Source organism: Marmota flaviventris, chromosome 6 (genome assembly GCF_047511675.1).
Source record: "Marmota flaviventris isolate mMarFla1 chromosome 6, mMarFla1.hap1, whole genome shotgun sequence".
Lineage (NCBI taxonomy): Eukaryota > Metazoa > Chordata > Mammalia > Rodentia > Sciuridae > Marmota > Marmota flaviventris.
In genome coordinates this window covers 150,528,384-150,542,541 of record NC_092503.1, presented here as the reverse complement: position 1 = coordinate 150,542,541, position 14,158 = coordinate 150,528,384, and the positions used below count along the sequence as shown (strand labels likewise).

At 45.8% G+C, this 14,158-nt stretch overlaps 1 protein-coding gene across 1 annotated transcript in view; it reads right to left on the bottom strand.

Annotated features, from left to right (window-relative positions):
* Positions 1-14,158, bottom strand: part of Cap2 (cyclase associated actin cytoskeleton regulatory protein 2) — a 131,693-nt gene that overhangs the window by 103,257 nt on the left and 14,278 nt on the right. The window contains exons 2-3 of the mRNA XM_027948205.3: positions 5,287-5,408; positions 1,409-1,509 (exon numbers count right to left, since the gene is read on the bottom strand). Coding sequence (XP_027804006.2) covers positions 1,409-1,509; positions 5,287-5,407 — 222 coding nt within the window. The 5' untranslated portion in view covers position 5,408. The remainder of the gene's footprint in view (positions 1-1,408; positions 1,510-5,286; positions 5,409-14,158) is intronic.

Here is a 14,158-nt window from a genome sequence, read left to right as displayed (position 1 = left end):
CTGATATTACTTTTACCAGTCGCACTTAAAAAAAAAATATGGTAAGAGACACACAACAAAGTTTGCCATCTTCATCCTTTACGTACATGATTTGGTGGTGTAAAGGATGTCCGTGGTGTTGTACTCTCTCCGGAACGTCTTCATCTTGCAAAACTAAGACGGTACCCATTCATCAGCATCTCCCCGTCACCCCCTTCCTCAGCCTCTGACAACACCATTCTGTCTCTGTAAATTTGATTCCTCAGGGTACTTCAGATAAATGAAATCACATATCTGTCTTTTTGTGTCTGGCTTATTTCCCTGAGCAGAAAGTTCGCAAAGCTCACTGCTTTATAGCATGTAATAGGATTTTCTTTCTTGTTAAGGCTGAATAATATTCCATCGTACGTCTACACCGCGTTTACTTGATCCGTTCATCTGTCAACGGATCATTAGACGGCTTCCCCCCTGGGCTACTGTGAACGGGGGTGCGTAACATCTTCTCGAAACCTGCTTTTGGGGATACACCGGCCATGGGATTGTCGGACCTCGGTTTTTCTCTTTTTCATTTTTTTGAGGATCAGCCACACCATTTGCCATAGCAGCTAAACCATTCCACATTTCCACCATTTTGCCCACATCCTCACCAACCCTTAACAGCTTTCTGGGTTTTTCTGATAGTGGTCACCCCAACGGATGTGAGTTATATCCTCAGGCTACACTTTAAGGAAAGAAGAGGGGCCTGGTGACAGAGTCAGCGCAGCCAAAGTCTCTTTTTAAAAACACAAGCCAAGTGGTCCTGTGCCCAGCACCCTCCGTGGCTTCCTCCTGCTTGGAATAAGACCAAATTCCCTTACTGTGACTGACAGGCCCGCCGGGGTGGGCCTCCGGTTCTCTCTCTCCCCAGCTCACCTTCTCCCTGGCCTCCTGCTCCCTGAGAACACGCGAGCTGGCTCCATCCTCCGTCTGAGACTCTTCCCTGCATCACTACGGGGCTCACTTCCTCCACTTGCCCATCTCTGCTCAATGTCACCTCCTCAGATACACCTTCTATAACGATGTCCCTGCTCCCAGCACTTTCTGGAGCATTATGCTGCCTTCTGATCTTCTTGGTCGTACCTGTTCTATCTGAATTCGTTTATATATTTACATGCTGCCTCTCTCCCATAGTAAAGTGAAAGTTCCATGAGGCTAAGGCTTGGCCTCTCCTGTCCATTCCTGACCTCCCAGCTTCTAGGACCGTGCCTGGCAATGCCCCATCAGCAGGCGCTGCAGGAAGGAGTGAGCCAGGGACTACATCAGTGAGGGTTTTAGCTACCGCCATGCTAGCCAGTGAAAAATAAGTAAATAAGATCCCATCATGGCCCGTGTCGTCAGAGGCCGGGCTGGCCACTCTGACTCTCTATGGGGAATGGGAGGAAGTACTCACGTGAGTGTCCACGTCACCGGCAAGGATCCTGCTGTTCTTTAAGAACTCAGCCACCACGCTGTCCATCAGCTTATCAAAGGCTTCCACGGAGGGCGCCACACCTTGGAGAGGAACATTTAGTTATTCCCTGGCAGTCTAATGAGAGCCAGGCCTGCCTTGCACAGGTAACGTGGATGATGAATGTCCCCGTCATCACCGCTAATGTGTTCCCAAAGTCATTCCCTGGCTCAACCCCGACGTACCGAGCACTTCTCAAGGGCTCAGGAAAACAGTGTCTTCCACCCTCCTGAGTGGGGACTTTTGCCCACAGCCTCTCATTTTCCTCTCCTCCAGCTCAGGTGGCACCATCACAGGTGCAGAGGAGGAAAGGGAGAGTGTGTGTGCTGCCCTTCCCTGCTAGGGACGGAACAAAGGGCAAATCCCAAACTGAACTGAGCCAGATTCACCCAAGGCCACGGGACTTTTTTCTACAGGGACCTGTCCAGGTGCTAGGTCATCCTTACAAATAGCTACCAATTCTTTGTCCTGGGGGCCAAAAAAAAATGGGCATGATGGACCCTGGGTAGGGAGGCAAAGACTGCTGACTCCACTCTTCCTGCTCCTTCCTCTGTCCCAGAGGGAGGAGAGGGGCCCTGATGGAAAGGCAGAGATCATGGACAGCCCACCGGGTTCTCAGTGCCCGCGACCCTCGAGCTGAAGTGACGACAGCCCAGCTCTGTGTCCTTTCCCTACTTTTTGATCAAATGAAGAAAACCTGGGTCTCTGACTTCCTGCCCCTAAGACTGAGAAACATAATATTGAGAAACTTAGACTTATGGCCTGTTGATATCCAAACCCAAATCTAGCATCTCCTTTCTTCTGTTGTATGAATACATCATCCTCACCCATAAAGCTAGAGGAGAAAGCTTCCTTCCCTCTCTCTTATTCCTACTTGCCCAGTTTTACCAGCTCAAAGGGGATGGAAATGTTCTGAACAGCCCTCTGCACCTATAAAGTTTCAAGCAGATGTTGAAACCGTGCTATCTTAAATGCAAAATTCTTGAGCTTAAGAGGACACAAGCCCCAGCTGCCTCACGGGTTCACCTGGAAATGGATAACCCTGTTTGCTGTCGTGGAAGGGGCCCAAAGGTCTCTGCTGAGTATTTAAAGTGGGAGAAAGTTTTGGAAATGTGACAGAGGCCTCTACCTAGCAGAGGGTTCGGTGATGAAAGGGAATATTTTCTAATTTCCTTTCATCACTCTACTCTGCTCACACCTCCTCCGGGCAGCCTTTAATGATCTGTCCTCTCACCAGTCTGCACCCTTTGAGCATCTCTTAATCAAAGCATTTGCAGCTCTGAATAGTAATGCACGGAGACCAAAGGTTCCTGAGGATTAGGACTGTGTATAATTCATCTAAGATGTCCTCGCACCTCGCACCGTGTTTGTCACTTGGCAGGAATGCAAAAGTACTGCTTCAGTTGTTAAGCTGGACTTATCTAATTATGGTGAGGGGGTGAGTGCGGAGCCCCACATCATAAAACACGTCATGACACACATAACAGCAGACCTTTGAGCTATGTGCACTATGTATTTGTAATGGATTATGTTCTTTCTAGAAATTTCTTTTAAAGCAAAACATAACAAAACAAAATATTTTGGGTGCTGGGGATCAAATCTGGGGCCTCGAGCATACTAGGCAAGTAACTCTACTACTGAGCCACACCCCCAGCCCCTAAATAAAAATTTTTAAAAATTTGACTCTAGGGACTGGGGTTGTGGCTCGGTGGTAGAGTGCTCATCTAGCATGCATGTGGCACTGGGTTCGATCATCAGCACCACATAAAAATAAAATAAAGATATTGTGTCAACCTAAAACTAAAAGATAGATATTTTTAAAAAAGAATGTGCTTTATTTAAGTTTTTCCCTAATCCTTAAAAATATTTGACTCTAGTTAAATAATAGTAATGATGATGTTTATATTTAAGGTTAAAAAGTTGTTCTTAAGGATTTTTTAAGAATAGAATTTAGGAAGCTACCCACACGTACTAATGAAGGGAAAAAAATGTCAATGATGTTGTTTAAGACTTGTAATATATTCGAACGATGGGCCTCATTCAGACATTTTACTAATTATCTTCCTTATTAATTACCCTACTTCATTTCAAGTAGGATAATAAATTGCTAAGTTGTTTTAGAAAATCTTTGCTTTAATAAACGGTTTGCAATGATGTGCTATATTAGAAAATATCTGTTTAAACACCAAATTATTAAATTATGTCCTCCAATTTTGCTAGCCTATTCATTTTCCCAGAAAAATTATTTTCATAAAGAAAGCACAAAATTCAATCTCTACTATCTAGAGATGCATAAGATTCCAATCGTTGATTTGATTTTTCTTTACTCAAGAGCATAATTCAATCCTCAGAGGGTGGATTTTGGGGTTTTTTAAATTTTTTTTTGTTTTTTTTTTTAATCACTCAGACTTTACATTTGGGGTCAGCAACCTTAGGGAAATGTCCGCACTGGGGATGAGGCCAGGACATAATGAAACAAAGTTACTGAAGAACATGAAAAGTATTTTCTTACCAATAAGGTTGAGGAGTCTCCAAGACTCACTGTACAGCTAACAAAGACTTAAAATGAAATCATGAATGTGTTTCAGTGGTTGTGGAAAAAACTTCCAGACCCCTGGCAGCCGGCCTGCAAGCCCCGCCCCTTCCAATTCATTCAGGGCATTTTAATTTTCATTGTGTTCAGGGGGAAAAGACAGCCGGCACATTTGTGCTCACCCAGTAATTCCTGTCCCCTGGCATGTAACACAAGGCACAGCTCCAAATACGCCCGAGATTCTGGAAGCACCAATGGAGGTCTTCCCTGGGGAAGTGGATTCTGAAGCCTCCTCTTCTCCAAGGCTTTTCTCAGACCTCCAAAAAGCTGACAGGCTTCAAAACGGGTCAGATAAGGAGGAGGTGCACGTGGGACAGGAACAGAACTACCATGTTAAACACAGATTGCCCAGTTAAATTTGAATTTCAGAGAAGCGATGAATAAATTTCTAGTATAAATATGTACCATGCAGTATGCCCAGGCAGTATTTGGGACACATTTATACCAAAAAAAAAAAAAAAAATCTTCTCTATCTGAAATTCAAATTTAACTCGTGCCCTGTATTTTCATTTGTTAAACTGCAGACTTAGACAAGAAGGAAACTGGAGAAATTATTATAGATAATTTGAAGAGTCTGGCATATAGGGTACCCTCTTAGAGAAAGAATTTTTTTGAACCTACAATTTTTAGGAATCTTTTTGGTGGTGTTGGTCTATAGTTTTCAAAGAGTGAATAAGCAAGGTGAACATAGGAGGTGGCTCTGGCACATTTCTCAAATTTCCCTCCACATCAGACTGGCTTCCCTCAAAGCTGCAGTTCCTAAATGCAAGGACTTGTCTTAAAATCAACATCCACAGGATAATTCCTTCCAATCACATTGCCATTGAGAACATTTGTTTCTTTTCTTTTTTCTTTTGATAATCACTTTGGATAATACAGCCACTGAGTATTGGAACAGCCATATAAACACTAAAACCAAGAATAATGACATGGATTTCCACTCTTAAGAGGCACAGATGTTGGTAAATTTTTGTGGACTGCAGGTTGAAACTTTTAAAATGTTATTACTTTTCATAATTGGTGCAAAAAATTTGTTCGTATTTATGGGGAAAGAAAACTCATTTTTTTCCTTCTCTTTTTTCAGGGGCTGCGTGCTTATGGCCACACAGAAAGGAAGGAGGAGGGACTGTGGCAGCAAGCAGGTGGACTGTTATCTGGACAATGAAATGATGAGGACAAAGTTAAGTGACCCACACGGAGACCAGCCATGACCGCTGTGTGGCCCTACCTCCATGGACGCCGTTCACCTCCCCACAGTTCCCAGGAGGCTTGTGTGACTCTGCAGACAGCTGCTCCAGCCGGCAGACGGCTCGCTCCAGTCTCTCCACCAGGCCCTGCATGTCTTCCATTCTAGAAGGACACACACACAAAGGGAGGCCACGTGAGCACCAGGGTGACACCCGTACACCTGCCCGCAGGAGGAAAATGAGAAGTCCTCAGGGCGGCTTGAATGACCGAAAGACCATCGCCACACGTTGGGAAAGTACATGAAATTCAAGAGAACACACAAACTTGGAACAAAAAAATTAGCAAACAATCGAAAGCTTACTTTGTACTCAGCTCAGTGCTTTTTACATGACGTGAAAATGAATACGTCAGACACACCACCCTCCTCTACCTCACCCTCCAGCGCCTGCTCTGTGCTTCCTGGTTACAAGATACAACTTAGACATGGTGCCTGCTTAAACGCCCACAAGCACATATCCCAAAATTGATATTGCCAACTCTGGCTCTGCTGAATGGTGGGGGAATATTTTAACTCTTTCCCACAATTCTTCCTGGCAAAGCATCATTCCCCAGGGGCTGCTAAACCCATGGATAATCCTTATTTACTGAGTAGTGAGAAAACCAAACAGCCCAGCACAGAACTGAATTTATGAAACTATGTGCCATGAAGTGGGGAGGAGAGTCCCTCCCCAAGCCAGTTGGTTCCAGTGGGGTTTCTGTTGCTGAATTAGTTTAAATGAAAATGATTCTGAATGGTGGGCAATTTTTAACGTAAAATATTAGAAATGGTTATTTTCCTTGGATAAGGCTGCTGGCTATTTTTTAGTGAAATTTTGTGTTAGGCATGGTGGATTTTAGAGACAGGCTCTTCAGTTACTCAGTATTCTTGCTGGAATAAATAGGAATTGAAGTGGACGAAGGGATGGGGGATAAAAGTGGGATTGGCTAGCCATCCCTTCCACTTCTAAACAGATATGTCTGTGTGTGTATTTATTTATAAACACATATGCACACATATTTTTATTTATTTGCTTGTTTGTTTATTTTTGGTACCAGGAGCACTTAGCCACTGAGCCACATCCCCAGCCCTTTTTATTTTCTGAGACAGGGTCTCGCTAAGTTGCTGAGGCTGGCTTTGAACTTGTGATCCTCCTGCCTCAGCCTCCCAGGCCACTGGGATTACGGGCATGCACCACCTCAGCTGACCCAAACAAATATTTAAATGACTATATATGGGGTCAGCACGTTAAAATTATTGGTCTTAGAATTTATATTCACATTCCTCTGGGGAGTGGAACCCACTCTAATTCAGGCGGTTCTGAGCGCCATTGTGTAGGCACCGTGACCCTGACCACACCCACTTATGACCGCCCTTGGCACAACAGGGTAGATTCCCAAAGAGAATAAAACGGGCCTCCTCTTAACCGGTGCCTGGGGTTCTTCTCACTCTCAAGAACTTTCCGAGCATCACTCTGAGCCAAAGAGGAGCACTCTGCTTGTAATCCAGAGACGCGGCTGCCCCGGGCATGGGAAGCGGGCACTGCTCTGAGATGGACAAACATTTCATTTCTCCTGGGAACCAGGCTAAGGCACTCCTGTTGGGCTCTGTATGCCATGCGCCTGGGGTTTCAATACCACGATGACGCGCCGCTGCGTGTTTCCAAGGCAAGGCTCTGCTCATCCAAACGTGTGTGCCTCTCTGTGATTCTGCCTCCAAATGTCAGTCATTAGATTCGGAGGCAGGGCTCACTGTCTATTTTGGAAAGTCATCTCTCTGAAAACTGCCGGCAGCGACTCTCTCAGAATATGGAGCAGCGTTCTCTGCACGGCCGAAACCGGCATCAAATCCTAAGGGGATTCAGAATTAGAAATTTCTCATCTATTCTTTTCCTCTTCACGTCAGAGCTTTTGATTCCATCGCAATAGAAGAGACAGAGAGGGGGAAAAAAATAAAAAGGAAGAAGAAATTGAATTGAACCCTTTACGTAATCTTCCTGCAAGGGGACAGGGTATCTTTTAGGTGGGTGAAGGCCATTTGAGAAAGGATGAAAGCCCCTCAAATCTTTTAATAGTTGCCCATCTGTTCACAGTTATCTCTGTTCCCTGTTACCCAACTTGCCAAATGTTACCACCATGGACTTAGTCCTGACAGGGGGAAAAAAAAAAAAAACGTGTTTGCTTTGTTAGCAAGCTCCGGGCCCATAGGAAAGCACCAGCCCGCCCCCCTCCCAGCAGCTCACAGAGGGAGCTGCCCTGGGAAGGCCTGTTACATTTCACACTTGAGACTGCCATCTCTGAGTGCTGCCTAATCAGACCCCCTGACAAGACCCACACTCACACCATCTAATGGCGCTCCATATGGTGAGAGACAACAGGACTCAGCCCGTAAACTGCGGGGCTGGGCAGATTGCTATGGAATGCAGTCTAACAGAGACTCAGATGTCACTCCGTGTAAAATCACCATGAGCAAGACCCAAGTCTTGCCACGGCTTCTAAAGAGACCAAAATGTGGCTCATACGATGAAGCTCGAAAGGCTTTAAAGTTTTAGAACAGGTTCTATGAGAAACTGAAAAATAAAAGAAAGAGTATACCAGGGGATATGTTAACACCTCCAAGAGGCTGCTGAGGTCCCAGCCCTCTCCTCCATCTCCCTCTCTCTCTCTCTCACTCACACACACACACACACACACACACACACACACACACGCCCTCCGCTGCTGCTGTCAAGACCCTCAAGAATAAGGGAAAAACAGAGCTGCAGACTTTCCAAATTCTTCCCGGGCACTTCCATCTGCCTTGGCTTTCCAAAGTGCATTTAGCCAGTTTTGGACAGGAGCCAGGACCTGAGAATTAGGCTGAAGAAGCACATGAGGTAGGCAAGGCGGATGCAGGCAGCGGGGGCAGGATGGGGCGGGAGTCAGAGCGAGGCGGCCAGGGGAGTCTGCACAGGAGCAGTGTGTGTGTGTGGGGGGGGACACGGCAAGATGGCTGGAGGTGAGAGAGCCTAAGGAGCCGAGAACAGGAAGCCAGGTTGGCAGGTGGAGAGCCCAGAGACGCAGCCTGGTCCTGCAAGGCTCACTCATCCCCTTCATGCACCAACCCACGGTGAGGGCTTTGGAGGATGCACGCGCACGCCATTCCAGAGGGCCAGGGTTGGAGAAGCGAAAGAGGGAGGCTGGCGCTTCACGGCTTTGGCTTTCAAAGGCCTGTTTGAAGAAGCGAGGGTTGGGATTCATCTTAATTCCTCCTTTGGTACCCATTTTTGGGTGTTCTCTTTGGAGTTCCACCAGGATGGGAAGCCCACCCACCCTTGTTTATCTCCTTCTTATTATTACTTGCGTTTTCCTCACTTTTCCTTTTCTACCTATTTTTCTTTTAATGGACACATACTACTTGGATCTACTTAGAGGTGACAGTGTGATAACTCAGTGCGTGTTCGCAAAGTGTAATCATCACACCGCGGTGATCAGCATCCCCTCTCCTTATCATTTAGCATTCCTTTGTGTTTGGAGGCTTGGGCTCTTCTCTCCCAGTTCTTCATTAAATAGATCATAGTTGGTTGTCAGTTACAGTCACTCTACTGTACTGTGGAAAACTAGGACTTATTCCGCCCATGGAACCACATTTAGTGCCCATCATCCAACCTCTCTCCCCATTCTCCCTTCCCAGTCTTAACTAATCATTTTTCTCCCCTCTTCTTCTTTGAAATCAACATTTTTAGATTCCCCACATGTAAGTGAGAACACGTGGTACTTGTCTATGCATCTGGCTTATTTCGCTTAGCACCAAGTCCTCCACTGCCACCTGCTTACCACAAATGACAGGATCCCATTCTTTTTTATGGCCAAATACTATTCTAGTGTGTATATAGACCCTACTTTCCTTATCCATTTCTTGTTCACATATCTTGTCCTTTTTTTTTTTAAGTTTAATTTTTTTTCATCAAAACTATACATGAACAGAAAGAGTCAACAATTCTACATGGCTCCTTTTTTTTTTTTTAAAGAGAGAGAAAGAGAATTTTTTTAATATTTATTTTTTAGTTATCGGTAGACACAACATCTTTGTTTGTATGTGGTGCTGAGGATCGAACCTGGGCCGCACGCATGCCAGGCGAGCGCGCTACCGCTTGAGCCACATCCCCAGCCTGGCTCCTTTCTTTTTTATTTTTTTAATTCTCATTTTTTTTTTTTAGTGGTAGTTGAACATAATACCTTTATTTCATTCATTTATTTTTATGTGGTGCTGAGGATCGAACTCAGCGCCTCATACATGCTAGGAGAGTGCTCTACCACTGAGCCACCACCCCAGCCCCATGGCTCCTTTCTTTTTAACTGATACATAATAACATTAATATATTAATGGGATACCATGTGACATTTCGACATGTGGATACACCGCACTAGGCTGAAATCAGGTTGGACACGTCGATCTCCTCAAATATCTATAATGCCTTCGTGGTGACAACTGTGAATATCCTTTCTTGCAGCTTTTCAGGACACAACGCACATGATATTTACACAGGTGTCAGGACTAAGTCCATGGTGGTAACATTTGTCCCTTTTCATTTTTTGTCTCAAGAATCAACCATTTTCAATTATTTTATCTATTTCTTTTGGCAACTACCTCCTCGTCTCTAAATAACATGCTTCGTCCTGTGTCTGGCTTATTTTTCTTCTGCTGTGACATTTTCCCTCGAGTTCCCACCCAAAACACGAGGGTCCTGACAATCCCCACTAACCACGCAACTGCAAAAGGAAATCTCACAATCCTCCCAATTGTGTCCAGTCTCCGCTTTTTTGTGTGACGACACTCAGCATCAGCACACTGTGCCTGTGCGCATTGAGCCACGAGGTGTACACAGCGGTCAGCTTTCCATGCTCTGCACGTCCTATTTCCCCAAAGCGATTATTTCCAGCTTCTTGGTCCCCGTGGACGTCCCAACAGTTCACACCCCAGCTCTTCCTCCTGCTCTTCCTCCATTCAAAGGAGCCAACACACCTGGGCTTCTCTAGACTCCTGGGACACAGCTCTTCTGCATGTTGCTCTGACTCACGTGGCTGTCCCAGCAGGTGCTGCGCGTGGTGACCCAGGTCACTGCCTGCTCCAGGCTAGGGGCTTCCCTCGCCTCTCTTAGGCTGTCTCACCTTTTCCCTGGACTCTGTGACTTCCTCTTTTCTGAGGAAAAAAGGACCTGCAAGTTTGGAAATATCTTTCTGACACTTGATCAGTGGTTGAGCCGAGGACAGGATTCCGGGCTGCAAGTTTCCCTCAGAATTGAAAAGGGATGGATTTGCGGCTTCAGGGACACTGGACTGCTGCTGAGAAGTCCAAAGCCCTCTGACTCTTGACCCCTTGAGTACACCCAGCATTTTCTTTCTGAAGGTAGATTTGGAGTCTTCTCTCTGAACACTATGACGATATGCTTTGTTGTCAATATATATTTTCTTTTCTTTCAGGGGTGGAGTACCAGGGATTGAACTCAGGGGCATTTGACCACTGAGCCAGCCCTATTTTATATTTTATTTAGAGACAGGATCTCACTGAGTTGCTTAGCACCTCATTTTTTGCTGAGGCTGGCTTTGAACTTGCAATCCTCCTGTATCAGCCTCCTGAGCCACTGGGATTACAGGCATGTGCCACTGTGCCTGGCTATATATATTTTCTTTATAAATGATTTTCAAGAGGTCCAGAAGATGTTGGAAGGTTTGTCTTGCATGTTGTTTATCTCTGAGTGAGTTTATGAACTAAGTTGTTTGTTTCCAAATACTCCATACACTTCAGAATAGAGCCAGCCAGTATTCATTAATATGCTCTCTTGGAATAATAAGGTATCCTAAGAGAGAAGATGGCTATTAGTTTTTAAATGTTCTGCCTCATTGATCATTTTACAAACACCATCCTCGAAAGTTCAGAAAATTAGCTCCTATGTCCAACGTCCAGTGCCACACCCCCAGTGCAATGACTGTGCAGAAAGACTCAGAGAGATGGAGTCTTTATCCTTCTCCATAACAATTCCAGAAGCAGAGAGTTCCACACACTTTCACACAAAGTCTCAAAGGTCTCGCTCGTCCTTAACCTGGATAGTACAGAGAGGCCATGACTTCGGAGTCAGACATACCAGATGTGTCCTCTGGCTCTTGTCAAGCAGAGGATTTTGAGAAAAGAGCTTAATTTTGCTTTGCTTCTGTTACTACCCATACATAGACTTGCTCTGAGGCACAAAGATGCACGTTAGCTAAGGCTATAAGACACTCCTCCTCACTGCCCCTCCATGGCAATAGTTACAGTTTTGGAAATGTTAAGCAGTCATCGAGAAAGTCCGATCAATGGAAGACACTTCATTTTTCCAATCAATGGAAGACACTTCATTTTTTTTCCTCTCCATTTACTTATTCTTACAACATTCCTGAGATTTTCTCAAGTCTGTGTGTCATGGTTACTAGAAAGTGATCAATTTGGTGTGTAACTAGTATTTTGTATTCTCCTCATAAGTGTTTTTATGACTTCCTTCCTTTCTATGATCCTCCACAAAAGACACACGCACAGCCTCTGTGGAACCAGTTTTGCAAACGAGCATCCTTCAACCCCATATCGCATCCAAACCTTGTCATGCTCAGTGGTGAAGGTCTGCCCAGGTTTTCCCTAACTGGTTCTGATCAGTTGTAAATGCGGCTTTCAGAGCTGCTCTGAACACTGGCCCCCATGTGACAGTGTAAAGGGTGACATGCCCAGAATAAGCCCAGTTGTCTGGACTACCTCCTCAGCATCTGTAAGGCATACTGTCCAATTAAAATGCACCCTCTGCTTCCTCTTCTGTTAGCACCTGTACACCTTCCTCCCCACCCCAAGGAGCCTGGTCCAGAGCTTTCCATGAGCTGAGGTCGTAACTCACTCTTCTCTGACCCTCCTGCTGGGTCCAGCATGGTGCCATATGCCTAGAGGATTCTATAAATGTTTCTTGATTGACTAATTAATTGGCTACCACTCACTGCCTTTTCCTTGCCTGCCCACTCGCTGGCGCAATCCCAGATGGGGCTGCAAGCCAGATTTTCACAGGAGAAATTTCCATTTAAAAGTAGGCATTAGATTAGTTTTTCCCACTTGGAACCACAGCAGCTTCCTCCGGTGACTGAAAGAACAAGCTTGCTCCCTCCAGATAGAAACCTCTAAGTCTTCCGGGGCTCCTTTTGCTTTAGGATTTCCATTTTTAAAACAAACTCCATGTTGTTCAAAGGGCTTTGTAAATTCCTCACAGCGAGCTCCTGAAATAACTAAAGGAGAAAACATTTTCATATTAATAATAAAAGGTTTCCTGATTGCGGGTTCAGAGTCTTGCTCATAAGGTCCAAGATGCCATCCAAGATGGCAAAGGAGGAATCAGATACAGGGGTTCTGAAGACCACGAGTCTAAGATTAAGTAGGAAAAGACTGGAAGGAACAGGAAACTGAAGACTCTCAAACCTTTTCTCACAGTGAGTGCAGGCAACTGCAAGAACATAGGAGAACTCTGCAAAAAATAAAGTCACTATGGTGGTTTCTCTGGAAGGGCACTAAAATTCAAACATATTTGTTCAACTACCATCAAACCATACTCATTTTCGATGATGTATCAACAACTGCCTTTCTTTTCCAGGAAACCATCACTCCTGGGATTCACTACTCTAACCAGGCTTAGGGGACGTATGGGAGAAACAACCATCATGGTGTTCATCCACCGACCACTGGCCAGCTCAGGGACCATGTCTTCATCCAGTCAGCACCCACTCTCGGCTAAGCATGATGCTCGTGTTTAAGAGGCTGGGGTTGACTGAAATACCTTTCCTGCCCCGCTGTGGTGGGGGGGATATGAGAACAGACCCTGCCAGCTCACGCAGGGACCTGCTTCCCAAGGAGCTGCCTTCCTAGTGTTCACCTACTCTCCTGCAGAGCATTTCTGGAGCCGGCTTCTCACCAAACAGCAAACATGGCTGCTGCTTTAGTTAGGATCTGAAACATCCCCCCAAATCCCTGTTGGAGGCCTGGTTCCCAGTTTGTGCACCAGTGGGAGCTGTTAGGAGGTGGGACCTACTGAAGGTAGTGAGGTCATTGGGGGTGTGCCCTTGAAGGGATATGGGACCGCCCCTTCTTCTCTCTTCCACCTCCCTGATGGGAGCAGCCTCTCCTGCCACGTGCCCCCACCATGGCCTGCTAGGCTGCCACAGGCCCAAAGCAACAGGGCGGAGCAACTGCAGATTGATAGCTCTGAAATCAGGAGCCAAATAAACCATTTCTCCTCCTAAGTTGTCACCTCAAGTATTTTGAGACAGTGATGCAAAGCTACCTACCACTGCCACGAGTTTTCTTTTTTTATTTTATTGCAAAAAAAGTTTCAAGACTCTGTTTTTAGACAGTGTGATCAGAATAGGGGAGACCTCGATGCCTGGGTCCTCTGTGTCCACTGCCTCAAGGTCCTTCCTGGCACTACTGAGCCATCCCGCAAACCCCAAGTCCTCCCAGAGGACCTGCAGAGTCCCACGGATCAGGGGAAATCCTCCTGTCCTCTCCATCAACCCACCCACCCAGAGTGGAACCCAGGAAGGCAGACTGCACCCCCAGGTGGGGAAATGGCCTCCCCAGCACGTGAGCTCTCCACCCTGGTGGGATCGCCCCTCAGAACCATGCCTGGCTGGTCTGGTGGTAAAAATAATTCTGCTCTGGGTTGAAAGCTCTGAAGATACAAGACGAGGACTTGTCCCTTGATGAAACAGAAAAAGCATTATTGAGATCCAAGAATCTTCACCCACACCCTTCACTGACAGCCTACGTACTCCTGGGCGCCCTGGGTAGATTATTTAACCTGTTGAGTCTCAGTTACCCTATTTCCAATCAG